Consider the following 27,882-nt stretch of genomic DNA (forward strand, 5'->3'; position numbering starts at 1 on the left):
GCATCAGGGTGAGACAGCCCAGGGGGACATCCCCTCCTACACTGGAGCTCTGACAGGCTCCCAGGGGGGACATGGATTTGACAGGTCCCCAGAGCAGCCAGGACACTACTTTGAGCCCTCTAATGGTTTGCAACTCACAGCAGAAACTGATTGATTTGCAACCTGGGGCTTGAGCCAGTGACACGTTCAGTGCAACAGAATAATGGTAGAGAGCAGATTAGCACTGTGAGGTAATGATCTCTTTGCCTGCTTTTCTTAGCCTGCCTCATCCATCGCTGTCCTGCGTAGGATTAGCATATGCCTCATTTTGGAGCAAACATTCTGCCTCTAAACCCCAGCCCTTTGGATAATGGCTAAAGGAAGACAGATAACAGCAGCCCTGCCCTGGCCTGGTGCTGTTGAGCCTGCTGAGATCCATACAGGGGGTGCTTGCTCCGTTCCAGGCAGGCAGAGGGGCTTTTGGTGGCCAGAGCAGCTGCCTGGAATTTCTCCTGGAGATAAAGCCATCGTGCGTGCTCGCAGGAAGGCTGTGAGCTGCTTGCTCCAGTGAGCTGGCTTTTCTCCAGCCTCTGGGGGGCTGGATAGCAGGGGAAAGCTTGCTCCTGCAGCAGGAAAGGGCTGGTGGAGGCACAGAGTGGATTTCTGCAGCAGGGAGTGGCTGTGGGGAGCAGCACGCAGGATCTGGGGACGAGCTGCGTGGGAATTGCCACCTAATTTAGAGCAGATGGATGCCAGCATCACCTAAGCCTCCAGAGCATCTGTCCCTCCTGTGGCCAGCCTGTGCTGGGGGGAACAGTGCTCTCTTCCACACCAGGGGAGCACAGCAGCACCCCAGGAGCTCAGTCCATGGGGCTGGGTGACACTGGGGACAGCCACGCTCACTCACAGTGAGCCACGAGCAGGAACAGGGTCATGAGCAGCCTGTTATTAATGCATTAACGTGGTGATTTGACACACACAAATCCAAGGGGTGTGGGCAGCAGGAGGAACCAGCAGGGCTACTCGTGGTGCAGCCAATATCCCCTGGTTGTCCCTGCTCTGTAAGGAGAAAATGGATGGATTCCAGCACAGCCCAGGCAGCTGGAGGGGCTGGGCAGGGAGGGCTTTGAGCAGGGGAGGGTGAGGGCTCTGAAGGGTTAGGACAGGCACAGCAGGACACCAAGGCTTGAACAACTGACCTCAGTGGGATGCAGAAGAGGGAATGTTAAAAATGTTACAGTTGACCAAATATCCATTGGATTAGGAATTCAGAGAAAGGGCTTTGTGGATGAGGAGGCTGTGGAGGGGAGAGCAGAGGCAGAGGGGATGAGGATTAGCACAGCTCGGGCAGAGGCTCCTGGGGTGTTACTGCAGGTGAGCAGAGCTGCTGGACCAGGCACAGCGGCAGCAGGAAAACAGACTTGGAGGAATTAATGAGCTGGGTAGGAGAAAGTGCTAAAATCCACCAGGACAGGAGGCAGCAGGAGAATCCTAAACAAATCCACCATGATGAGAGCTGTGAGACTGTACTGAAACAGTGCAAAGAAAGGGCTGCAGAGAGGGCTGAGCCTTGGAGACCTTGCAGGAGATGAAACACAGAGACAGCTGGCAAAGCAGCTCAGCTTCATCAGTCCGGGGGGAAAAGGGATGAATGCAGGGCAGGAAAGCTGACCCACAGCCAAAGGCTCAGAGGGCTTGTGCAGCAGAACCTCCCTGCCCCACTGTGCCAGACAGTCTCTGCCAAGCACTGCTCCTGACTGATTAACTCCAAACTCAATCCTAACTCTGTCCTGTTGAGTTCAAAGAGGGAGGAGAGGAGAAGACTTGGCATTTATCTGTGAGATCTCTGCTCTCAGCTGCCCTTCCCCAGGGGGCGGGGAGGCAGTGACACCGAGGATGCCCTGGGGACACACACAACTGTGTGCCTTTGAGTCTGTCAGGGCCACATCCCAGCTTGTTAAAAACCAAGCAAAGGCCAAGGGAAGATCTCCCCAGGATCTTGGGGCTGCTGCACCAGGCACCACAGAAGGAAATAAAGATCTTACTGTACTGCTGACACTCTTCTTGGAGGGTTTGGGACCCTTGAGGGGTGAGGAGGGGCGGCAGGGGCTGAGCACAGGGATTGACTATCAGAACAGCACTGCACACACAACAGCAGGAGATGGGGGTGACAACACACAGGGCTCAGGAGGGTGTGCCAAGGGGGCTGAAGGGGATAACAGGGGCAGCTGGCAAGGTGTCCATGGGGTGGCTACTGGGCCAGGGACACACAGCCATCTGTGCTCACACTGAGCCCGACACCTCCTTCCCCTCATTTCCACTTCATTCAACAATCCTGCCTGGCTTGACAAGTTCCACAAGTGCTACTAATACATGAAACCTCCCAGTCCCCTCCAGTGGCTGCAGCCAGCCCAGCTATGGCCAGGTACTGCTCCTCTCCAGCCCTGAGCAGAGGTGAGGTGCTGTCCTGCCTCCAGAGGGTCCTGCTACCTGCCTGGCCTGTGTCACCCCCATGTGCTCCTAGGACCCTGTTTGAACCACTAGGTAAGTGTTAGGGCCATGGCCAGAATTCCACCATGCCTGCCCTGTGACCTGGGTCACAGCCAGAAGGTCACCATGCCTGCCCCGTGGCCCTCAGCAGCCATTCCTGTGTGGCACAAGGAGTCAGACCAGCAGGGAGATGCTGCAGACCCTGGTGTGAAGGGGTTTTGGAGCCTCTAGGAATCCCCAGGCAGATTCTCCAGCACACAGCTGTGATGTGAATCCCCTCAAAGGCTGGCCCCCAAGCCCCAGTTCCATCTCCACGGCACCCATGCCCACCTTGGCATCCAGGATGCTCGTCTCCACCCGGGCCACGCCCTGGTTCTCCCTGAACAGCTGGATCTTGCTGACCTTGCTGAACTCTGACAGCACCGTGGTGAGGTTGGTCTTCAGGTCAATGACGTGGCTGATGCCGTGCCGGGGTCCCACCAGCAGGGTGGTGGCTGGCTGCTTCTCATCCTGCTGGCACACAGGGAGAGAGAGAGAGAGACAGGCAGGGTGAACAGACCCTCCCCAGCGTGGCACAGCTGCACCTGGCCTCTCCATGGAGCCAAGCCTCCATGCTGGCAGCCTGGTCAGCTCCAGGATGGCTTTGGGAGAGCAGCAGGTAAGGTTAGTGCCAGGTTAGTGCCAGGTTAGTGCCACCAACCTGCCTCCCTGAGCCCCTCTGCAGAGCTGGGAGAGGTGTGCAGGACACCAAGGCTGTTTAAAAGTAAAGGCCTGTACTGACTGTCCACATGAAATATTCAGGCTCACTGGTGTCACTACACTAAAGCAAGTGTGTTACAAATCTGTCTGATCTGACATTGCCGCCGAGAGAAGGAAGCAAGGGAGGGAGTGAATGGATTTTAGAAAAGAAGAAAGACCAAAGCCTTGACTGGAAATCAGGATGTTTCTTGCTCTGGTCTAAAAGGATGCTTCAAGCCAGGTGTGGGGGGGAAGAGGAGCTGGGCAGACCCTTGCAGAAGATAATAAGGGAATGCTTTTTACCACTTCAACACAGCTCAACTCACAGGCTGGCTTTGGTGTCAGAGATTAAAAAAAAAGTTGTCTACTCAGGCAGTGTCAGGGCCAGGCTCTGACTGCTCTGCTGTGGCACCAAGCAGACACCACGAGGTTGTGCCTGCACTGATTTCCTGCAGACAGCCCTTTGAGCTGTGAGGGGAGGGGCAGAGCAGACCAAAGGCTGCCAGAGATGGAACCCAGCAGGCAAAGCACGGGAAGCCAGGGAAGTGATGAGAGCATGGGTGGGGGTAAAGGGAAGGATGGCAGAGAGGTGACACCTGCATGGGCACCTCTGGGTGGGAGGTGGAGTGAGAGGGATGAGGAGTGAGCCAGGTCTGTTTGGGCTGGTGGCTTTCCTCCTGCTGAGGTGGTTTGGGTGAGCAGTGGAGATGAAGGATCACTGTGGCAGGGACCAGGCTGCAGCACCTGTGACAGGACAGCAAGCCCAGCTCTGGCAAGCAGGGACCACAGTGGCCTTTGCCAGGAGCTGCCCTCCTCCAGGATGGATGGCAGGATGTGCCAGGGCACAATCTAGCTACAAACACATGCCTGAAACTCCAGCTTCACTGAGCAGGTCACCTCTCTGCCCCACAGGCTGGCAGGAACAGAGCAGCTCCTGACCCTGCAGACCTGAAAACCCAACCTGCTGACAGCAGAGCCTCCAAGGCTTTCTGGGTGGGCTTGGAGCTCAGCAGGGCAGAGCAAGAGTGGTTTCTGTGTCCCCTGGCTCCCCCCAGCACAGTCAGGGCAGGCACCTCCCAGCCCAGCCTGGAGCACCATACCAGCCCCACGGTGTTGAAGAGAACCCCAGCGAAGGTCGGCAGCTCGTTCAGGATCCTCAGGTACTGCAGCTTTGCCTGGGCTGTGGAGACCTGACAAAACACCACACAGGTGATCACTGTGAGCACAGGAAAAGAGAGGCAGGGGGCTGGGGCAGACCTGGGGGCTCTCAGCTAGGGGGGCACAGCGAGTTGCCAGGCAGCTCTGGGCATGGCAGAGAGTCTGAGTGGTGGGTGAGGGGGGTCTCCACTCCCCTGCCATCCTGGGCAGCTGTTGGGAGGTAACTCAGAGCCACAGTGCTTGATGTATAACCCTCCTGAGGTGCACAACCCTTCCTCCCACCCTGGGGAGCTGTGAAGGCTGCAGGGACCAAGGTGATGGCTCAGCTGCCAGGGCTCTCCAAGCCCAGAAGCAGAGATAACAACGAGCTGATGTGTGCCACTTCAGCCAAGCCTCAGCTGATCTCAGCCCTGATCCTCACTGCACTCCCTGCAATCCACATCAGCTCCTGAGAGCAGATTCAGGACAGAGAGCCTACCTGGCTGTCTGGGATTTACCTCCCATCCCGGGGGATTTAATGAGTCCCCGAGGAGCTGGGGACAGCAGGCTGGGGTGGAGGGCAGGCTGCCACTGCACCAGCCCTGCACAGGGACTCTGGCTGGGCTCACCTTGGTGCCGCCAGGCTGGTGCTGGTGGGCTTTGAGCTGCTGCGAGAGGGATTTCCGGAGGCTCTTCTCTTTGATGAGCTGCAGCAGCGAGGGGGGCAGGAAGGGCTCCAGGCCCCACTCCTTCCTGCGGGGAGGGAAACCTGCATGAGCTGCCAGGTCGGAGGCACTGCCAGCGAGCAGAGGGACACAAAACTGTCCCAGAGCATCCTCCTGCCGTCAGAGGGAGCCGGAGCCACACCAGCGCTTCCTTGGCACCACAGCTGGAGCAGCAGCAACCCCCAGCTCGGGTCCCCAAGGGGATGGGACCCCCAGCTGGTGACACAGCTACCAGCTTCAGGCTGGGGAACAGCAGTGCCACGCTCTGCTGCAGACCCCGGCTCCACTCACCTTCATGTAAAAGCAGGGATGCAGGGCAAATTCCCAAACCTCTTTTGGGGTGACCCCTCCCTCCTTCCTCCCTGTGCCGACTGGGCAAAGCCAGCCTGCACAGATGGGCTGGGAATGGGTTTAGGTCCCCCAGGAGCCACAGGAGGGCTGAGCCAGTCCCTGGTGACAGGCTGAGATTACACAGCCACCGAGCCTTCTCCTTGCCTTGGATGCAGGCAGAAACCAGCCTGGGTTCCCATGGGAATGATCCTGGGCTGACAGCAACTGTGCCCAGCCCTGGCTGCTACACGTCAGTGTGAAGGGGTCTTACACAGCCCGTGGTGGGACCAGGGCTGGCTGTCACTGCTGCCAAGCCCCCGAGCCACCGCCCAGCTCAGAGCATCTCATGCTCTGCACCCCAAAACATCGCTGGGACACAGGGACACAGGGAAGGGACAGCACAGGAGGGTGTGTGGGAGCCTGGGGGCAGGGAGGAGGACTCACTCCACATTCTTGAGGGAGACCTTCTGGCTGGGGCGGGTGGCAGAGACAGTGATGTAGATGTGGAGGGCAGCCAGCCCCAGCAGCATCTCCGGTTTGGGGTCTGTGCCGAAGCGCTCTCTGATCACATCGTTGCGGCTCTGCGGGAGGAGAAGAGGTATCCTCAGACAGCCCCAGGGACAGCCACTGCCACCTGAGGGGTGCCACCACAGCGCCCAGCCTTGGCAGACGTGTGGGCCACGAGCCCCAGCAGCCCCCAGGCCCTACCTGGATGTACAGGTACTCGAAAGCCGCAGGGTCCCGGCGCAGCAGCTCCACGGGGTCCTTGGGGAAGAAGCTGACACGGAAGAGGCATCTCATGCCGTGGTAGTGTGTCCTTTGCACAACCTGTGGCAGGAGCAGAGGGGAGCAGTGAGCCCAGGAACCACTGGCTGCAGAGCACGAGATGCCCTCTCCTCTCTTCGGGCATTGTATTTCATTTCTCTCCTCCATGCACCACCTTTCATCCTGACAACATCCCAGCCTTCCTTGGTGGGACAGCTTTGCCTGGTGCTGTAGGGTTTATGCCACTCAGGCTAATGTTTGCTCCACATCCCCATTTTATCCCTGGTTCTGTGCAGCACCAGCTTATTGGCTCTCCCAGCCAAGGATGCTCATGAGTGCAGTCTGCAGCTGCCCAGGCTGGAGCACAGACCAGCTCCATGGTGCTGTCAGTGTGGGGTGGATAAATCCTGACTGTCTCCCTCTTTGGCTACACTTTTCACCCCTGAGCCTGCAGGACCATGCCAGAGGCAAGGAGAGGCTGTGACACCCCTCAGCACAATCCCAGCCTGTTGCAGCACACGTCACAGTTGAGATGGCCATGATACACGATACATAATTTCAGAAGGCTTCAACCCATACAGAGTAACATCAGATCACTTCAGAAGGTAGTAAGCTGTAAGCATCTCCCCTTTCTTGTTGTTTAGCCCAGCCTTTCACACCCCTGATGCTGCTGCCCTGCCCCTGTGTGCCCTCTGCTCCCTTTGGTGGGTGCTCAGCACCCCTGGGCACTCCCTGGCTCGTTGCTGTCAGTGCTGCTCACAGCTGTGCACTGGGGATGGGGCTGGGCCAGCCCATCCCAGCCACCCCAAACTGGGTGCCTACACCAGCCAAGCCCACTGGGGGAAGGGAGGCTCTCTGTGCCCAGCCCCTCACCATCCCACCCCCTCCCACAGCCAGCAGCTTACGTGGGCCAGCGGCTGCTTGTCCTGGAGCAGCAGGAAGCGGTGGCTGTGCTCCGGGCTGGAATACTCCAGCACCAGGGCAAAGTGCTCGATGTGCCTCAGCGACAGGCGGTCCTGCAGCGTCACCATCACGTCCTGCAAACACACCGACAGGCTGGGGTGCCAGGCACTGGCACAGGGACCTCACTGGGAGCCCACTGGTCCCTGGCAGCCGGGGCAGTGCCAGGATGAGGCTGAGAGGGTGCACAGGATGGTGCCAGTGCAGCGGGAGGTGACCAGCAGCCAGAGCCCCGGGTGGTGCTGAGGGAGCTGGCCCCTGGCAGGGGCACTGGCAGGAGATCCAGCCTGGCTGGAGGGCAGGCTCACAGCCAGCAGAGAAGTCAGGAGAGGCAGAGCCAGCAAAGCCCCTTCCCTGCCAGCTGCAAAGCGTGCTGCCTGGGGAGGCAGACGGGCCATCCATCATGCCAGAGCAGCTTGCAGCCAGCCCAGCGCTGCTGATCATGCTCGGGAAGCAGGAGAGGAAAATGGATCGGGCAGGTGGGAGGAGAGGAGAGGAGAGGAGAGGAGAGGAGAGGAGAGGAGAGGAGAGGAGAGGAGAGGAGAGGAGAGGAGAGGAGAGGAGAGGAGAGGAGAGGAGAGGAGAGGAGAGGAGAGGAGAGGAGAGGAGAGGAGAGGAGAGGAGAGGAGAGGAGAGGAGAGGAGAGGAGAGGAGAGGAGAGGAGAGGAGAGGAGAGGAGAGGAGAGGAGAGTCACTGAGCCGTGGGGGAGAGGAGGGGCTCACCTTCACAGTGGTTCCGCCATCGAACGTGAAGGATTTGATCTGCCCGTTCTCCAGGAAAACCTTCAGCACGTTGGGAATGAGGAGGAGAGCTTCTTTCTTCAACATGTCCTGGCATGTGGGGCCAGCAAAGGGGGAGGCAGGAGGGTGGGGGGCACGGAGAGATGGAGGGAGGGTGGGGAGAGAGAGAAAGTGTCAGTGATGGAGCGCTCGTGGCATCCTCTGCTGCTCTGGGCTTTGTGCTAAGAGCACATTTCCCCTGAAAAGGCAGCGCACTGTTGAGCCATCAAGAAGCGTGGGGCTGAGGCAATTCAGAGCCGACAGATTCACCTCCTCAGCTCCCAGCAGCTGCAGCAGGAGCAGAGCACCTGGCTCTGTCCAGCACATCCCATGCCTGCAGCCTGTCCCGCTGCCCAGCTGCTGGCCCAGACAGGAGCTCAGAGCTGATCCCCCTTCCTGACCCTCACCCCAAGCCTATCCCCCCTCAGCCCTGCCCATCCCCTCTGCAGGAAGTTGGGAGAATGCTGATTTTATTTGGTGAGAAGATTTTCAATCAGATAATTACCTAATTGATTTTGCTTAAAAATAGAACGTGCTAGAAGCGCTTTACAGGATTATTTTTTTAGTTTTGTTTTGTTGTTAATAAAACCTTCCTGCAATTAAGAGATAAAAGCACTGGGCTGGAACTCTTCAGCTTCCACAGCCATTCAGCAGTGCCCTGGTCACCCTGCCCCACAGAGAGGCACTGCAAAGCTTTTGGGATCAGGCTGGAAGCCACAAATCTTCCTTACAGCAGGCGCTGGCATTGCCTGGATGCCTCCCCTGGCTGCTCAGGGGGACTCAGTTGAGACCAGGTTTCTGAGCCAGTTTTTGGGGCTCCTTCAGAGGGACAGGGGACAACCACAGAAAGTCCCCCCAGCAGTGACCCAACAGACTGACTGTGCCCAAGGGCAGCAGTCCTGTGGGGCTCCCAGGCCAGACAGCTGCTCTCACCTGCAGAGCCCAAATCAGGGAAGAGGAGCCCCCAACCACCCCACAGCCCTGGGGACACTCAGGGGGTGAAGCACAGGGGAAGGCAGGGCAGCACTTACTGGGTCTGTCTCGCCGACGGTCACCTGCTCAGAAAACCGGACCTTGGCCGGGTTGGACCTTAGCTTCGCCTTCTTGGCTGCGCTGATGAAAGCAGATTTGGGAGACTGGAAAGAGAGCACTGGGTAAATCACCTGCCTGCCCTCGGAGCCATGGTGTGGGGAAAGGCAGGCACACACAGGAAACCCCTCTGGAGCCAGCGTGATGATGGGGAGCGGGCAGCAAACCATGAAATGGGGAGGGTGGAAAGCAAATCCCCCTGGCTGTGGTTACACAGCGCTGCAGGCAGGGCCAGGATGATGAGCAGCAGCCCCTGAAATCACACCAGCAACATCAGGGGGGCAGGGAGGCTGCACCCCAGTGCCTGGCACCCCTTGTGCAGGCTGAGCTCCAGCAGATGTCAGCCAGGTCTTGCCTGGAGGCACTGGCACCAGTGATGGGATGAACCCCCTGGATGTGGGTTTGCAGCCCCAGGGAGATGGCAGCACCCCGGGCATCCCTGCAGGACATTCAGGTGGCAGTGCCTGCCCACATCCAGCACAGGGACAGTTGTGCCACAGAGCTGTGTGTGTCTGATGGTGCCAGCACCAGCTGAGCTGCCTGTCCTGGCTGGCAGCCACCCCGGGCTGGGAGGAAAAAGCTTTTTTGGAGTGTGGCACACAGCCCTGCTCCTGACAGAGAGAGGAGGGGAGCACAGGGGAGCTCTCACCCCTCTCTCTGTTCCCAGCATCAAAGACTTGCTGAAGCACAGACGGTGCCTCTGGTGTGACAGCTCAGTGTCCCAGTGCACCATGGCCGCTGTGCCTGCAGCACCCCCAGCCCTCCCAGGGACTCCCGGGCCAGCAGCGACCCCTCCCTGCCACCTCTGGCTCCATGGGTTACTCCATCACACACACGGGATGTCCTCAGCAAATCGGGTTTGGGGATATTTCCCCTCCCTTCCTCCTGGTGACAAGGACAGGGAGGTGGCTGCACGCCCACTGACCCCAAGGGGCTGTGGCAGCCCTCAGACCCCACAGCTTGGAAGAGCCTCGGGTGGTGGGACATGGCAGCAGCAGATCAGTTGAGCTGCCTGAGTGGTCTCCCAGGGTCTCCAGGGACCCCACCTCGGCCTCCAAAAGGGCTTTTCACCCAGTCTGGCTCCCCTGGAGCTGGCCCTGCCAGTCTCACCTGGTGGGTATGCAGGACCGTGAGGATGATGAAGTCCTTGGCCTTCCTGTGACACAAAGGAGAAATGAAGGTGGATGGGACCTTATGGTGATGGACCTCAACACGTGCAACTGGCTGCTGAGAGCACATCCCACCCTTCCCAGCCCAGGGGTGGCCAGGACCTTTGTGGGCTCCTTGGGGTGCTTGACAACGTTGCTGTGGATTCTTCCCCACTTCTTGGCCAGCTGGGAACGGCTATGGCACTTGCTGCAAGGCTCTCCCCCTGCTCAGGCTGAGAACTCCCCACCCCAGCAGTGACCACTGGTGACGTGGGTGTGCGCTGACACTGCGAGGCTTTGGTCCGGGCACAGCAGCCTGGCAGAGCCCCTCCCCAGAGGCGTTGTCCTCACCTGACAAGCTCGATGAATCTCTCTCTGGGGGCTTCACTCACATCCTCATCGTTGATGGCCAAGATCTGGTCTCCTGGCAGGAGTTTATCCTCAGAGGGGCCGCCTGCCAGGAGAGAGGGTCAGGGCCAACCCAGGCATCCCGGAGCTGCGGGGTGGAGGGGAGCAGGAGGGTCCCAAGCACCCCCAAAGCATTTGCCCACGTGTGTGGCTGTGGAGGCTGCCCTGCAGACCCAGCAGAGGGGACGGGAGCCCAGGGAGGGGTCCCACGGGGGGAAGTGCTGCTGCGTTTCCCTGCACACACTGTGTGTCCGGGAGCACCCCGCACCCTACCTGCCGCCACCGACCGCACCACCACGGGCCTCTCGCTGCCAGCCACAAAGCCGAATCCGTAGAGGGGGTGGCGCTGGACCGTCACCTGTCGGAGCGTGGCCGCAGGCAGCTGCCCACATTCCATATCATCGCCACCGCGCTCCTCCGGCATCACATGGCTGCGCTGCAAGCACAGGGACGGGCTGTGAGCGCCCAGCGCCGAGCCCCGGGGCCGCAGGGCACCCCAGCCCCTTCCTGGCACGGCCACAGCCCCGCGCTCCCGCACAGAGCCGGGCTGCCCACTGCCTGTCCCTGCCACAGCCCCAGCGGCTGGGCAGGGGACGCTGATGGAGATGTCACACACGGGTGAGTCACACTGTCCCCTCCCAGCACCTCACTGCCCAGCTCTGCACTCCTCAGACGGGAGATGCCTGAGGGGTAAATGGCCTCTGGTGTGGTCCTGGCCATTCCCTGAGGGTCAGGGGAGACAGCAGCACTGAGAGCTCTCTCTGCCATTCTGCAAAGCTTTAGCAGCAAACCCCAGGGCTGGCTTATTCATGCTGTGTAACACAGCTCAACAGCATCAGAGATAAGTGAAAACAAGTTTAGCCAGTCTAAAAACTGGGATTAAGGCAGGCTCAGCTGTGCTACTACACCCAAATCTCCACCACCAGCCCAGAGACTCCTTGCAGTGGAGACAACCAGAAGATGGGAAGATCCAGCCCAGGGCAAGGTCATGCCAAAGCTGCCCTAATGCCAAAGCATCGCAGAGCACTGCCAGCCATGGCTCCAGGCTGTGAGCCTGCCATGGGGGAGCAATCCCAGCACCACGGGGCACCACGGAGCACAGCACAGATGGCAACACGCTCAGCCCAGCCAGAAAAACAAAGTGGTGAACGTGCTGTTGTTTCTGTGCTGCTCATTGCTTGTTCCTGTCCAGACTATTTAGTCTATTTAAAAGAGATCCTTCCCGGCCTTTTGACAACACACCAATTGTTCCATCTCTTATCAGTTTAGGATTTGATGCATCATCCATCTAATGCTATCTGTCTGCATTTCTGACACCCCACCTGCTCCCAGAGCTGTGTTTGGCACCTGCAGCACAGCCAAGAGGGACAAGGAGGGGACAGGAGCTCCTGGCAGCTCCACACCAGCACACACAGCTTGGGGCTTGAGGACGTCACGGTGAGCAAAGACAGCCCTGTGCCGAGCCTGACCCCCAGGTAACCACCCAAAACCCTCCGAGGGAGGATGCCATGTCTGCCATGGGAGCCAGGAGAGCTCTGGGCACAGGTGAGGGATGCAGCGCTGGCCATGGGTGAGCTGTGCTCTGTGACGATGGGATGCCACCACAGCCGGGTGACCATTCCCAGAGCCCAGCTGGATGGGTGCTGGTGGCTTTCCCCTCCCGCCTGCAGCGGCACGTGGCTGGAGAAGAAAACAGCGAGGCCTGGGGAGGGGAACTGGTGGGGAGCAGCAGGGTTTGGGCAGCCTGGGCACGGGAGGTGCCGCACCCACCAGCGCTCCCAGAGGAGCGGAGCCAGCCCCAGCGCCAGGAGTGCAGCTGCGGGAGTGCCCGAGACATCTCCCCAGCCAATGCCTCCGCGCCGCCTCATTAGCTGCTCTGCTGCTCCCATGAGCATTCAAAAGAACAACAGCAACAACCACAACAAAAAGAATCACGCGATTCAAGCAATCTTCTCAAACAAGCGTTATCCAAGGCCATTGTGTGCGGCTGAAAAGGCTGAATGCAGCACTGCGTCTCCACACGCCTGGCACGGCCAGGGAGAATGCCAGAGCTGGCTGCCACGACACAGCAGTCACCGAGCTGCTGGCATGCCAGGGGACAGTCCTTTCATGGCACCCGTGCTGCCCACAGCCGCTCCAGCAGATGAAGATGAGGATGGGCAGCAGGGCTGGGAGCGCTGGGTGCCTCGGAGATGTGCTGAGCTCAGTGCCACGGCTCGGCGAACAGAGGCTTTGCTCACCAAGTCACAGCCAAGCGGGTGGCGAGTCCCAGAGCAGCACTGCCCAGCTGTGTCCCCAGATGTGTCCTTCTGTGCGCAATCGGGGCGTCGGTGTCCCCCTCACTCGTCCCCACGAGCCCGCGGCTGGGGCACAGCCGGTGACCGCCAGCACCAGGGACAGCAGCGTCTCCCGCAGCCGAAATTACCATCAGAATTGGATAGCCGGGAAATCTTTGCAGCTTTAGCAGACAAAAGGAAAAGAAAGCACACCTCACTTCAGCCACAACCAGCCTGCCATCCAGCGTCAAAGGGAAAGGGGAATAAAGAGATGGATACTGACAATAAAAACTCCTTTACCGGCCTCTTAAGCTGCTCCTCTCCTGATAAGACTTGGACGCTGCAGAAGCATTACCAGGAAATTAAATAAAAGAGGACGAGCGTCCTCCTAAGCAGGACTTATCCACTCCTGGAGAAGCAGTAATATGCTCAGCAGCAGGTACAACATGCCTTGTCCAGGCTGTGGCTCTGTCCTTCCTGCGGCAGCTCTCCCATGCCGGGCTCGGGGATTAACGTGTGCTCACCCTGGACCACAGTGAGGTCAGAGAAACCAGCATGGCTAAGGTAGCTCTCCCTAACACTGGTAATTGGCTGCACCCCAGGAGTTATCACTTCCCTGGAGCCTTGATTTTTTTGTGTTTCTTCTTTTAATTTCTGGGCAGAGAGCTGTGCTGGGCTGCAAAGCTCACGGGCTCGCTCTCGCAGCAGGGAGCGGAGGACATGAAACAATCCTGGAGCTCAGCAGCTCTGGTGCCATCAGCAGCACCCAAACCCAGCCTCACCCTGGGGCCACGCTGCCACCACCTTGGTGGCACGGGCCAGCACTGAGCCCATCCCACTGCAGGGAGCCAATGGCTGTTTGTGTCCCTGTCCCCACCCTGCCCGTGTCCTTACCTGCCTGCTGCCCACCCTTAGCCCAAGAGGCTGCTCTGCCTCCCCTGGTGTCCTCGGTGACCACCATGGCACAATGCCACCGAGGCACAGTCCCTGGGAAACAGCTCAGCACAAAGTGAAAGGACTTATCAGGAGAAACCTCTCTGTGCCCAGCAGCAGCAGGAGCCCAGCACGGATGTACCCCCATGGGAGCACCTGGCTCTTCACAGTGTCTCAACTGACATGGCATGAAGATATCCCACTGCTGAGGCTGGGACACTCATCTGCTGTGCTCAGAGCTGGCACTGATCTGGTCACACTCTGCCACCCAAGGTAAGAGAGACATCAGCTGGGTGCAGTCACTGCCCATCATGGTACACCCACCACCAAGGGATGTCCTTCAGCTTCCTGAGCCCCTTCAGACCTCCCTGCCACGGAACAGGGCTGAACACAGCCCTCATCCCCCCCAACAGATAAAGGCAGAACAGGAGTTACTCCAAAAGCTGACGCATCCGTTTTTAATTTCCTACCGCAATAAATCTCTGCTCCCTCTGAGGACTGATTTTCTGCCTTTGCTCTTAATGCTGACTGGCCATCTGCCACCAGAACAAACCAGCACCACCTGCCCGGGAGGCACGATGGTCTCCATCTACCCAGGACACTCACACCATTTCCAGCTGCCTTTAAACACGTGCACCAGGTGAAAACACTTCGTGCAGCCCAGGAAGGGCTCACAGCTCAGCTCCAGGGTGGGGAGTGGCGATGGTCAGAGGGGCAGTTTGCAGGGGTGGGTGCCAGCTCTCCTCCTCCTTTCTCTGCTGCCGTGAACAACCCAAGAACAAAGAGAGTCCTGCCTCTCCTGCTGCAAGCCCGTGCCCGGCTCCTCCATCTGCCAGGCTGCAGTTGGTGAGCGCCTTGTGAGGCATGTGGCATCCTGAGCACGTGTGGCAGCGGCAGGAGACGCCGGGGAACGGGCCAGGAAGGGTTTTTATGGGGAACATACAGCAGCTCCAGCCCCACACCCCGGTCTGCATCTCAGGTGGGGCCGTGGGGCTGCCAGGGCACGTGGGGACCAACAGCGGGGACAAAAGCAGAGCAGGCAGAGCTGACTGGCACGGCATCCACCAGGATGTGTGTCTGCTCCTTCAGCCCTGCATCTGCACCCAGCAGGCAGCCGGGCACCTTGGCTGATGCCACTTGGCCCACATTTAGGTGGCAGACACCCCCAGCATGGGCAAACAGATGCTGTCCTTCCTGAGGAGCTGTTCAGCCACACAGACACAGACAGGCTGCTAACGCTGCCCCTGCTCTGGCAGGGTTCACCAGCTGGCTGAAGCGAGGAGAGCTGGACTGAGGGGTGCCAGACCAACACTGAGGGCAGCAGAAGAACCCTGGCCTTCACGGGACCTTCATGGACCAGCAAGGAGAATGCAGCCTGCACACAGCTCTGCCATGGCCAAGGGCTCTACCCCTGTGCTCCAGCTTGGATTTGCTGTCAGTTTAAAATCAGCAGAGCTCCTCAGAGGGAGCTGGCTGTCCTGAGCTGGCAGGAGAGCCGGGTACGCTGCTGGTACAAAGGTGGGGTGCCAGATGGCACCCGTCTGAGGGCACAGATACCTCTGGCTTCAGAGCAGGGACAAGCAGACAGTGAGCTGTGTCCAGCAGAGCTGCTGGAGAAGCTGATGAGCAGCCAAAGGCAGCTGTAAATAACGAAGCAGCAGCCGCAGCCTGGCTCCGGGCAGCAGCTGCAGCCTTCTGCTGCTCAGCCTGCAGCTTTTTAAATGGTCCTGGCATCTCACCTAGAGATAAACACAGCCTGAGGGGCCAGGTGAGCTGCGGGCTAGCTGGAAATCCTACACAACCTGGGGGTGGCAGAGATGGACTTATTGCCCCCTGGCAAGGAGTGGAGCCGGCTCAACAAGGTGCTGGGGGAAAGAGGGGCTCAAAAATTCTAAAATTCTCAAAGTAACGATGCCAATTAAAAAAAAAAAAAGTATAAGCATGGTTAGCAAAGACCCTGTGTGTCACCACAACCTCCAGCCGCACTCAGAAAAACCAGCTTCTGCAGAGGGAGAGGCTGTCCTGAAACAAGCCCTGGGAGACACAGCCAGATGCAGCAGTGAGACTCTGCAGCTCAGCCTGTATCACACTTTCCACGGGCAAACACACACAGACATTGCCTTCCCCACCTGAGACTTGGGATTCCAGGCTAGAAAGGAGCAGAGGGACCATGGTGGTCCCAGAAAGCAGCCTGACACTGGGCAGGGAGCTGGCACTGATGAGAACTGGAAGGCACCGTGGAAGGAGGTCTGACACATGGAAAAGGCAGCACTTTGCCACACAGAAACCAATTAATCCCAGGAGCTCCCTGCCACAGCATGCTGGGGAGGCTGGAAATTCTACTGGGTTTGAAAAGCAATTTCCAGCTACTAAAGCCAGAGGCCTCCACATTTTCCTTGCTGTAGCTTGCCAGATCCTGGGAGAATTTACACTGAGAGTTGTCTGGTCAATGTGCAGCAGCAGAGAGGACCTGAGCCCACCTGGCTGGCACAGTGCACCTGCATGGGCTGCCCGAGGTGCACGTGGGTGTGGCAGAGATGGGACTGCAGCTGAGTGTGCCACTGGATGCCCTCGGGTCCCAGGGCAAGCACCCAGCACCTGCAGGAGTGAAGGATGCTGAGTGTGAGATGATGACAACCTCCAGACTGTTCACTCACACAGCCCGGCCATGCCTGCACAAGTTTGGGACAGGCTGGGGTGCTGTGGAACCTGTCTAAATGCCCCCCAAAGACAGTGGGCTCCCTCATCTGTGCAAATTTCCACCACATAACAAACACCACTCTCCTCCAAATCGTTTAATGCTATTACAGTCACCATCCTCCTCCACCAAATTGTTCCAACCAGGGGCTCCCACTCAGGTAAAAAAATTTCTTCTCCAATCTTCCCTATGATTTTTGGCTGTTTAAGGGATTTTTGTTCTCCCCAGCTGGAGAAGAGGATCAAAGCAAAATTCTTTAGCAATAGGGTCAGGCCCAGAAGGCTCCTGCTCCTGACTCAGCCAGCAGCAGGTAGAGACCATGGGGCTGCTGGCAAAATTGAGCAGAGCTGGAGAGCCTGGACTGGAGACAGGCAGGGCTTCCCTTGCAGGGCTCTAATAAATCTGCCTGCAGTGAGAGGGGTGTGAAGAGGAAAGTCTGTCTTCTCTCTAGTCCATTGAGAACATGCCCTGAGCATGGGCTGCAAAGCCACACCATGGCACAACTGCTTTTTAGGGTACCTTTCTTTACATTTAGGGATGCCCAAGCAACTGGGCACTAATCTAGGGCCTGGGAGAAACTGGTTTCCAGCCCCTCCTCTGCCACCATCTGCTGTGGAGGTCATGGGCATGTTACCTTGGTCCTCCCCTCTGTGGTGCTCCACTGGTGCCAGCAGCAGGAGCCCCCCTTGCCCAGCCAGGCAAGACTCAGAGGGATTTTTGTCTTTGTGAGGACTACAGAAATACAATAAACAGACAGTCAACACTGGGATAAAATGAGATGAACACATAAGAGGATTAATCAGAGATAAGGAGCAATAGAATAAAATTTGCAGCATTTTTCTCCATTCTTTGTGTGATGCTCAGCTGCATGATGGGGGCTTGGAGTGATACCAGTTCCCCACCACAGCCTGGCCACTCTCTGCCCATCACTGCTGCAGTTGTAGCTCAGGAGACCTCTGTGCTTTATTCATTTTGCTTTCTGGTGGGACTGGAGGCAAACAGCCCTGGCCCCGTGGGGAGGAGGGGGATTACACCAGCCCCAGGTGCTCCTGCCCCTCTCCTGCTGGCACAGGCAGCTTGAACCCCAATGGAGCCTCTCCTGCAGGAGCCCCCAAGTGCTCCCAGCGTGTCCCCAGAGCCTCGTGCCCCTCAGGGACAGGGTCTGGCTGCATGGCACAGGAGAAGGCTCCCCCCACACCTGCGTGGGCACCAAGCACCCGAGGCCCACCTTGCTCCAGCGGATTTGCAGGAGGAGAAATTTATCACTGCATATAAAGTTCAGGGGGGAGTTAAATAAGGTGGGAGATTTACACATCCTTTACATTCCATTAGCGAGCAGGCACAGCCTGCATCCCCTCCCAGGCACCGGGGAGGAAGATTCAGGGAGGCTGTCAGCCCTCCTCTCCCACAGCTGGCACAGAGGCTTGAAAATCCAATCAAGCACTTTCCTCTGGGCCTTCAGGAATGCCAGGACTTTCACTGTGGATTTACAGCGAGCAATTTCCTCAGTGGATGACTTGGACTCCTATCTCTACCTAGCACAGTGCAGAGCAGGAAGGACCTGGGGGAAGGAGTGCCAGAGGAGCAGGACAGCAGGACAGATAACACCATCCCAGCCCAGACGGCTGCGTGACAGCCCCTGGCTGCAGAGGGAGCCTGAGCTGGACTCAAAGCTCACCCAGCAGCTCCAGCAACCCACAGCCCTGCCCTGCCAGCCCACCCAGTGTGAGAGCTGGCCTCGACACAGAGGGGCAAACACTGGAGCATTTCTGGTGCTACAGCATTGGTGAGATGGTCCCCTGAGCTGTGACACAACTGGCTCACAAGCTCGCCTGCAGGGCAGCAGGGACTGTCCCAACAATCCCCAGTACTGTCACCAGCCTTGGCAAGAGCCACACAGGAGCCTGCATAAGGAGGTGACAAACACAGCCCCACAGAGCCCCCTCCACCCCTGCCTTTCCAGGATCCCTCTCCGTGCTCCGGGGCTTAGTAAAACTCTTGAGCTGATGCACGATAAAGGCAAAAACATTAAAAAGAGAAAAAGCACCAGAGCAGAGGAGCCTTTGTGTGTGATGCTTCCAGCCTGGGGCTCCTGGCCTTTCTAGCAGAGAGGCTTAGTTTATACTTCTTTATAATCTCTTCATAATCAGCTCCCAGCTCTGCTGCCTGTGCCAGGGTGGCCCTGGGGGTGCGGGGCGAGGAGGGGACTCTGCAAACTGCAGTCTGTGTGTGCTCATGAGTGCAGTGCAGCTGCCAGGTGTGTGTGTGTGTAGATATATATATATATATATATATATATATATATATATATATATATATATGTACACCTGCCCACGTGGACTCTGTTTTCAACATGTGGGTGTACAAATGCTGCACCGAAGAAGCAGCAGCACCTGTTTGTGTACAGCCCTGTGTCTCCTCACTCTCAGGGCATCACAAGGTGCTCACCTGGGGAAATGCTGCAGGAACAGAACCACAAAATGGCCTGGGTTGGAAGGGATCTCAAAGCTCATCCAGTTGCAACCCTCTGGCATGGGCAGCAGCACCTTCCACCAGACCAGGCTGCTCAGAGCTCCATCCAGCCTGGCCTTGAACACCTCCATGGATGGGGCAGTCACAGCTTCTCTGAGCAGCCCGTGCTGCTCAGAGAAACAAAATTCCTCCCCACCTTCATAGGGAAGAATTATATTTCCTAATATCTAATCTGCTCTCAGTTTGAAAGAGACACGGGGACACAGAGCTGCTCCTGGCATGTCCAAGGTCCCTGTGGGACCACGCACACTTGGTCCCCACAGGACACAAGCACCTGGCTCCCTGTGGGCTGCATGACCACACTGTCCCCAGGGGAAAGGCCAAGGGACAGCTCCATGCAGGCCCCCCACTGGCACACAGCCCCCCAACTCTGCCAGAGCTCCCAGGGTCACACTCACCCACAGCTTTGCTTTGCCCACAGCCCTGCTCTGTGGGGCTGCAGCCCTGCCCTCACCAGGGCGCTTTGAAAGCACCTGTAATGACAGAAACACCCCAAGAGGTTTCTAAACAAGCCCAAATAATTTATAAATATTGGTGTCACAAGCTGGCCAGCTCAGGCTGGTGCTGGTAGCAGAGGGACCACTGTGCAGTCCCAGGAGATGCTGCTGAAGGCACAGCAGTGCTGCACACCGAGCGCCACCGCAGCACAGCCCAGCGCTCCTGCTGCACAGGGATCTGATGATTTTCTGAGTTCCTGCTGTAGTAATGAGCTTAATCAGCCCATGCAAATCAGTTTCCATTTGAAACCAGCCTTATCTAATGGAACCCACTCAGTATTTGCCTCCTGGAGTTTTCACACAGATCGATCTTCCCCATTTCAGGTGTGAAAGGCAACTGGGGCAGGAATGGTTTCACCTTTCCCAGCACTGGACTGCAGCTTGGAGCTCAACGGCAATTTCTCAGCTTCATTTCTCACATTCTCATTGTTTCCAGAAACAAAGGGAATTAGGCTCTGAAAACCTCTCTCCTCTGGCAATGGATTATGTCCTGAGATTACTGCAGCCATTCAGAGGAGCATTTGGATGACGGAATTTACACAATTTAGCCCTTGGTGCCAGCGGGTTCAGCAGGAGAGCCCCTCCACCACAGCCTATTTTGAATAAGCAAATCAACCACGCACAGGGAGATTCATTTTGCAAAGTGCAAGCGGAAAAAGCAATGCCAGTTCCCATCCACTCCTGGCTGACATTTTATTTAACAGGTTATTCATTTGCTCCAGTGTCCTCAGCAGCAGTAACAACCACTTCTGCAACCTCCCATAACTCACTGCCAGCTCCTTTCCCAGGTGCCTCCTCCTCCTCCTCCCAGAGGTAATTAGCAATTATGAAGGTGTTACACAGCAACCCACTCCATGCTGTTCAATGCCACAGCCCCAGTGCTGGCTCGTGGGCAGCACCATGTCCTCCAGAATCAAATGGTACCCCCAAAAGACCCCAAACCTCATCTCTCAGGCTTGATCCTTCCAAGGATGCAGAAGCCTGAGCTCTCTTCAAAGCTTTGGGACAGTGGCCCCCTGAACTCCCGGGCTGGAGCCCAAACTGACCCTGCACAGACCTCCCCCAACTCCGTGGACCCTGCACCAGGTGTTTTGGTGCTGGACAAGGTGTGCACAAGGCCAGGAGCAAGTGAAACTCCTGAGGGCACACACAGGTCTGCTCCAAACCCCTGCCAACACCCAGGACCCCTCTTGCTGCCCATCCTACTTTTCTGTTAATCTCTAAGCCCTGCTATGGTGCTCTGGCTGATCCACCAGGCAGGGCAGAGACAGAGAGCAGGTCTCAGACACTGCTCACCATGCCCCCAGACAAGGCTCAGGCAGGACAGATGCTCAGCCTAAACGAGCCTAAATGAGCTTTGCCGAGGGGGAAAAGCCCTCTGGCAGAAGGTAAAGGAGGATGTCTGGAGGGGTGTCTCAGTCCTGCAGAGAAGGGGACAGGGCTGCAAGGAGCTGCCTCTGGAAAGGGAGGGTGGGCTGGGAGCAGCCAGCTGCTCTGGGAAACCACAACCAGCACGGCTCTCCTCACCAACTGCACTGCACTCCTCTCTTTTTTTTCCCTTCCTCTCTTTTTCTCCAATTTATCTTTTTGACACGTTCAATGATGCTTCTGCAGACCGAAAACAATAGAGACAGAGTTTCAGCCAAGGCAATTTCAGAGCTGAATCAAAGCTAAAATAACCTAGACACAGAGCAGCTGAGCAGAGACAGCTCAGTGAGGGGGACAGAGCAGTGCAGGTGCCCTGTCCCTCTCTGCAGCTCCCACTGCCTGGCTGGCAGAGAGGACAGCAAGGTCCTCTCAGGAGCTGTGTGTCTCGATCTCTGCCACTCCTTTCTGGCCCTGCTGGCACCATTTTCCCCTCCCATGGATCCCAGCCCTGCAGCTGAAGCTGGGTGAGTACCTGCTGCCCAGCACACCGGCTCCGTGCCTTGCATAGCAAGCACCAGTGTCTGCTGTCCTGACTTTACAGCCCTGCAGAGCTTCCAGGTAGAGATTTTCATTTTCTTTTCCCCCTACAAGTGCTACTCTGCTGCTTTGTGAAGGAGGTGGGAGGGACGGACAGACAGCCACACAGCTGGGGAGAGAGGGAGGATGGGCTGATTCTGCCAAGTGAATATTGCAAGTGGACCAGTAACAAGGCACAAGGAACAATCCTCAGCATGACTCAGCCTGGAAGCACATGCTGCTTCCCAGTCCCACTGCCAGCACTGGCACGGCCCCACTGCTCATCCCACAGGGAAGGAGCCCATGGCTGCCACCCCAGCACTGGCCCCAAATGCATTTCACAGCCAGGACAGGTAAAACCAGGCGGCTCCTGGTACCTGGACAGGCTGATCATGGCTAAAGCAGCCAGGCAAAACGGGGGATGATGCTGTGCAGGACAAGCTGTGCGTGGCTGGCACGCTGCTTGGTCTCTCCAGCCCTCCTGGAAGCAGCTGTCAGAGCCTGTCTGGTTCCAGTCCCTGCCTCCCCAGACACACGGTAATTCTGCTCCCCTGGGCGTGTGCCACGTTTGTTTCTCTCTCAGAGAGAAAGGGTTTCAGCATTGTGAGCCCCAGTGCTCTTGAAGAGCATCAAAAGCAGCAGGCAGAGCAGAGAAATGGGAGGTACAGCATCACAAGCATCCCCCAGGGCTGCTCCATGGGGGCACCTTGTGCCCTAGAATTCCTGCCAGGGGACAGTGGTCCATACAGGACACTGTTCACATCCTGGGTGACGTTCAGTGGGCTGGGAAAGGCAGCATTGTGTCCTTGTGCTCCTGTGTTTTACTTGTGAAATGCCACATCCAGCTCCAGGTTTAACTGTGGGGCTGGGCAGGAGCTGCCTCAAGAGCCTTCTCTGTGCTCCATGTGAGCATCCCCCAGGGCTCAGTGGCTACTGTGCCATGCCCCTGGCTCCCCAGCCAAGGCACTGAGGCAGGCCCAGCTTGCCTGGGTGGGTGTGAAACCCCTCGCTGGGGCTGGTAGGCAATGCTCTGCTCATGCCAGAATCTTCTAAGGGAGGTGCTCGGCATCACCTCCTTGGATTAGGGGGATGTCAGACCCCCCCTCCTCTCTGCCCCAGCTGGCTCCATCTCTCTGAAGGATACATCCCAGTGCCAAGTGACATATTCCTGATCATCTGAGGACATGTGAATGAGCCCAGAGCCCTTCTCCCTCCTCACACACGGGCAGAGCGCTCCCCTCACCGCCTGTGCACAGCCAAAGCTGTGCTGTGGCAGCCGGAGTGACAGCTCTGGAGGTGACATGGCAGCTCTGGCTGTCCCGGGAGGACGTGTCAAACTGTCACACTGCATTAGCTGCAACACATTCCTGCACAACACCCTGCAGCAACACTGCCACGGGCTGTGGCACCCCTGCCATGGCACAGCACTCAGAGCCTGGTGTGTGGGAGCGCTGCCTCCACCCATCACCCCTCTGGGCAGTGCCCTGGCCAAGGGCTGCTGGCCACTGCTTTTGTCACCTGGCTCCTTGCATATCTTCTCCTGCAGCAGGACACTCATGGCCTGCTGCCACGGGCTTTGCAGGCTGATGGGATCAGGCTGAAACAACCACCTGGCTGCCACTGGAGCACTGGGATGGCACAGGGATGTGGTAATCACATATCCTCTGAACACAGAGACACAGCTCTCTCAGGATTTTCCTGGGAAGCTATGAGAAACTCTGAGAAAGCTCAGAGGAAGAATTAAAACAATGATGATCTCAATTTCTGCACCTGGCAGGCAATCTCTGTTTGTCAAAGATGTTTACAAGAAGGAGTTGTCCCTTCTTGCCCAATAGGTGAGAGAAGATTCCTAAAGGCCAGTCAGGTCTTAGGCCCACCATTGTTTCTATAAGAACTGTGGATTTCTAATAATAAAGCCCTTTTCATGCCTTCTGAGGATGAAGTCTCTGCATCACCTTTGGCTGTCCCCAACACCCCTTCAGTGATACGAGGGAAGGATGGAGACGAAGGTACCATGCTGCAGCCCAGCCCACCCCACACCCACACTGCAACAGCCCTCCAGGGACTAGCTGGTGGTGGCATGGAGAGCCTGGCATGGGGCAAAACACCTCCTCGTGCCAGTGCTGGTGGGGCTGGCTGAGTCCTGTGGGACACAGCCCTGCATCCCCTGCCTTGCCCTGTGCTATCAGCCCTGGCCTGTGCCCTCGAGCTGCTGAGAGTGAAGCAACCAGATCTGCCTACAGCACAGTGCTCTGCCTTCACCAGGACACACTGAAGCAAATCCGTTTTGGGGCAGGTTCTGGTAGAGCTTCAGAGGAGCCTCAGAGGAGAGGTGGCCCAGTTAGCAGAGCAGCAGCAGCTCTCTCACCCAGCCTGCCTGCTCACACAGCAATGCACATCCAGAGAGCCAGGACAGCACCGCCCGTGGTCCCCACAGCTGTCACCTCGGCACTTCTGGAGAATGACAGCTCCCAGCCACTGGTGGCATGACATAGATGACTTTGTCCTGAGTCACAAGAAGCAGCAGAGAGCTGAGCATGGCCTCAGAGCTCGCTGCCCCTTCCTCTGCTGGCTCGGATCGATGCTTCGAGGCTGCGCCGGGCTCTGGGCAGCTCTGAGGTCAGGGTTAAGCTGGCTGGGCTCCAGCTGCGTTGTAAATAACACAAGAGGCAGCTGCAGTTCCTGTAAGATCAGGAATGCCTCCACCTGACACTCTCAGTTTGGCCCACAGCTCCAAAATCACCTCCCAGGGGTGTGGACAAGGAGCCACCAGCCTTCACTGCCTCCTCGTCAAGATCCAGGCACAGCTTCTCCCATTTCCTGCTTCACTGTTCAGATTAAAATCCTTCTGTTAGCCTATAAAAAAGGTAATCAAAACGATAACAACATCAATCAAATGCTCTCAGCAGATGAGCCAGTTGGTCCTTCACTCCTCCTGGCTGCCAGCAGCTCGTGGTCATGGGTGGACAGGACCTGTGAGCTCCATCCTGGGGCCACATGGACATCCATCTGGGACAGCTGGGGCTGGGGCAGGGACTGGGGGATTTCAGCTCCCACCCTGGGATGCTCTGGCACCTCTCAGCACCCAGTTTGCTGGCAGGGAGCTGCATGGGTGCTGCGGAAGAACGAGAGCTCATGGACTCCCCCTGCTCAACAAAACCAATTATCCTTGTGGCAATTAAAAGGGAGGAGAGACAAAGCCCTCTGGCCAAGAGCATCTGCAAACCCCGATGCCAGTGCCAGTGGTGGAGGAAGGAGGAGCAGATCCCTGGAGCCATGGCTCTGTGCCAGCCTGGGCACGCACTGGGGATGGATTACCCAGCAGCATTTTGGTACCACAAGTGTGCAGGACAGAGGTGAGATGCTCACAGGTCTCTGGTCACCTTTTCACAGCCCCACCAGTCCTGCTGCTGCAGACAGAGGGGTCAGGATATGTTGGAGGTCACAGGCAATACGAAGCTCAGGGTCTGGGGCAGTTTCCAAATAATGCCTGGTGGTGGCATGGAGAGCTTGGCATGGGGCAAAACATCTTCTCATGCCAGTGCTGGTGGGGCTGGCTGAGTCCTGTGGGACACAGCCCTGCATCCCCTCCCCTGCCATGTGCTACCAGCCCTGTCCTGTGCCCTCGAGCTGCTGGAGAGCAAAGAACCAGATCTGCCTACAGCACCCCTGCTCTGCCTTCACCAGGAGACACTGAAGCAAATCACTGTGAGACAGAGACGGTGCTGGGGATGGAGATGTGCTTCCCACTCCCCTCAGAGCTGTGCCTGGGGAGATCAGACTCCTCTGCTCCTTCATGGACAGGCAGGAGCAGCCAAATCACACAGGGACTGAGAGACCACAGCTGTGGCACGTGGCCTTTGCTCCTGATGACAAGCAGGTGATTCCTGGGGAGCAGCCTGTGCTGGAGCTCGGTAACAAATGCCCCTCATCAGCAGAGGGGCCTGCAGGAGCTGTGCTCAGCACACCTGGTGCTCCAGCCATTCCCACGGGGTCCCTGTGCTGGAGGGGTGCCAGGTGGATGAGAAGTGATGAGCCACTGTCAGCTCAAAGCTCCCACGTGCCACTGGCTGGGTGCCAGCACCATTCCTCCTGACCACATCCCCTGCTCCAGTGCTGCAAAACCCACAGAGCCAGCACCCTGCTGGCACCTCATTTGCAGCAGTGCTGCCAGGGGCAGGTACACACAGGCAAGCCATCAGTACCACATCAGCAGAGAGAGCCTGACTGGGATCCTACCCTGCCTGAACAGGCAGCAAGGGAAGATGTTCCCTTCTTAAGGGATCCCCTCTGAAGAGCTGAAACCAAGCAAACCCCAGCATCTCCCTCTTACAGAGCCAAGGGATGGCAGCTGAGACTGGAGCATCCAGCTTCTCTCCCACAGCCTTTCTTCCTTCCTGGAGGAACCCACAGTTCTGGAAAGGTCCCCACACCCTGGGGAATGCTCTCTTCCCTCCCCTGGCTCAGGCCTGGTTCCCCTCTGCATCTTGAGGATTCTGACTGAGGAAAGCACCCTTTCAAGGAAGAAATAACAATCAAAACCCAGCCTTTACTGCTGTTACCCATCAGTGGGGCACACACTGTGCATTGCTGGCTGTGATTATACAAACCCTGTGTGAACCCCCACAGCTCCCAAGGTCTCTTCCCTGTGTCCCCACCCCAGGCAGGACCAGGTGTCTCCTGCCTTCTCAGAAATGCCTCTCTCATCAGTAGGGTCACAGCAGGAACAGACCCAGGGCTCCTCAGCTCCAGTTCTCTGTACAGGCAGTGGAAAGAGGAGTCTCAGAGCGTTGCTCCAAGTGATGCAGCAGCAGCCAGAAGCATCACCAGCTGCTCCATGCACAGAATACAATTCCCATTAAAGGGAACAAAAAGCAAAGCACAAAAACCAACCAAGCACTAAAGTGCTTCACAGCATCCTCTGCCTCACCAGAAGAAAGGACCCTTGCAAATGCTCTCTGCCACTGAGACCCCAAGCCTGGGAGATGCTCCAGTGCAGCCTCCCCCCTTCCCACCACCCACCCTGCTCATGAGACAGCCCGGGGGGCTGCAATTGGAAACCTCCATGGGGTTTGGGGGCCTCTGAGGCAAAGTGGTGGGTGCAAAACAGTTTGAAGCCTTCCCTGCCCCTGGAAGGAATCAAAGGGGTCTGCAGGGTGTGGGACAAACAGTGCTGGCACATCCCAGCATCCCAGGCTGGATTGTCTGGGAAGAGGGCATGGACTCCATCACATCCAAGCCCACACAGCCAGCCCCAGACAACTTCTGTCAGGAGAAGGACCAGCAGAGGAGTCACAGGGGTTGTTAATTGGGCATTCTGCTAATGGGGAAGGGAATTAAGGGCTTCCCAGAGGCCAGCACTGGGCCCTGGATCTAGCAGCACTGTTTCCTTGGGGATTGCAAACACAATGTAAATTCCCAGGGGATTAAACTTGAAGAGGATATCCAACTGGCAGGCAGAGAGGAGAGGCCAACACCGTAGGAGGGCTGGTAATTACAGAATTACCTGCCAGCCTTTTAGGACAATGAATGACATGAAATTTTATATAGATAAATAGAGACAACACAGCTGGGGGAACAGTCAGTACTGGGGCAGGAACAGCCTGTGCTCTCGGGCTGATGGCAGCACAGAGGCAGGGCACGGAGGATGGGGCAGGCAGAGAGGAGCTGGCTTTGGACAGCAGAGCCACCCTGGGGTGATGGCAGTGCAGGGAGCGGGCACAGGCGCAGAGAAGGCAGCGGGGATGGCTCGGTGAGCACCGAGATGAGCGCTGCAAGGAGCCCCAGCCCTGCTTAGCAGTCAGGTCAGGCAGCACCCACAGAACAGGACACGCTGTGCTCCCTCCATGGAGCATGGGGATGCTTTAACCTGCACCACGGCCGGGCTGGCTCCCGAATCCCGGTGTGTGCCGGCCCGCAGGCAGGGCAGGAGCTGTGCACAGCACCCCTGGGCTCGGCAGAGCAGGGCAGCAGCGCTGAGGAGCACAAGAGGCGGCAGGCAGCAGCCCTGAGGGCGGCCTGCAGGGCGCGGCCTGCCCGCCCTCCTCTGGGCCGAGCCCTCACCGCCGGGCATTTCCCTCGCTGGCTGCACATCCCCGCCGCCAGCACCCTCCTCACAGCGTTCCCAGCCTTTGCCAGGCCTGGCAACACCAGGCTGTGCTGCTTTGTGTCCCGGAGCAGGCTGCCCGCTTTGCCGCCCGCCCCGGCTGCCCTCGGCCCGCCCAGGCAGGTCGGGGTGCCGGGCTCCCCGTGCCAGCCGCTGCCAGCGGGACACATGCCCGGGCTCCCTGGAGGCGCTGCCGGGTGGGAGCTGCCACTCGGAGTGAGTCACGCTGCCGGGCGGCTCGGGCGGCTCGCTGGCTCTGCCGCCACCCGCCCGCCGGGCGTGCGGTGACAGCGACACGGGGCACAGCGCCAGGGTCACCCCTCAGGGTGACAGCCCTGCCACCCTGC

The 27,882-nt window shown here is 57.9% G+C and overlaps 1 protein-coding gene across 11 annotated transcripts in view; it reads right to left on the minus strand.

Annotated features, from left to right (window-relative positions):
* Window positions 1-27,882, minus strand: part of FRMPD3 (FERM and PDZ domain containing 3) — a 60,889-nt gene that overhangs the window by 20,271 nt on the left and 12,736 nt on the right. For 3 of the 11 annotated variants that reach the window (XM_064427118.1, XM_064427115.1, XM_064427117.1), the window contains exons 2-11: window positions 10,823-10,985; window positions 10,104-10,149; window positions 8,936-9,040; window positions 7,848-7,955; window positions 7,070-7,201; window positions 6,108-6,227; window positions 5,844-5,980; window positions 4,974-5,097; window positions 4,308-4,397; window positions 2,800-2,982 (exon numbers count right to left, since the gene is read on the minus strand). In XM_064427118.1, the coding sequence (XP_064283188.1) occupies window positions 2,800-2,982; window positions 4,308-4,397; window positions 4,974-5,097; window positions 5,844-5,980; window positions 6,108-6,227; window positions 7,070-7,201; window positions 7,848-7,955; window positions 8,936-9,040; window positions 10,104-10,149; window positions 10,823-10,941 (1,164 nt within the window). In that variant the 5' untranslated portion in view covers window positions 10,942-10,985. Of the gene's footprint in view, window positions 1-2,799; window positions 2,983-4,307; window positions 4,398-4,973; window positions 5,098-5,843; window positions 5,981-6,107; window positions 6,228-7,069; window positions 7,202-7,847; window positions 7,969-8,934; window positions 9,041-10,103; window positions 10,150-10,264; window positions 10,462-10,492; window positions 10,596-10,822; window positions 10,986-12,789; window positions 13,008-13,125; window positions 14,892-27,882 lie in introns of those variants that run through there. The other 8 variants (XM_064427113.1, XM_064427110.1, XM_064427112.1 and 5 more) reach the window with 7 other exon arrangements.

Source organism: Passer domesticus, chromosome 7 (assembly GCF_036417665.1).
Source record: "Passer domesticus isolate bPasDom1 chromosome 7, bPasDom1.hap1, whole genome shotgun sequence".
In the NCBI taxonomy this organism is placed as follows: Eukaryota; Metazoa; Chordata; class Aves; order Passeriformes; family Passeridae; genus Passer; species Passer domesticus.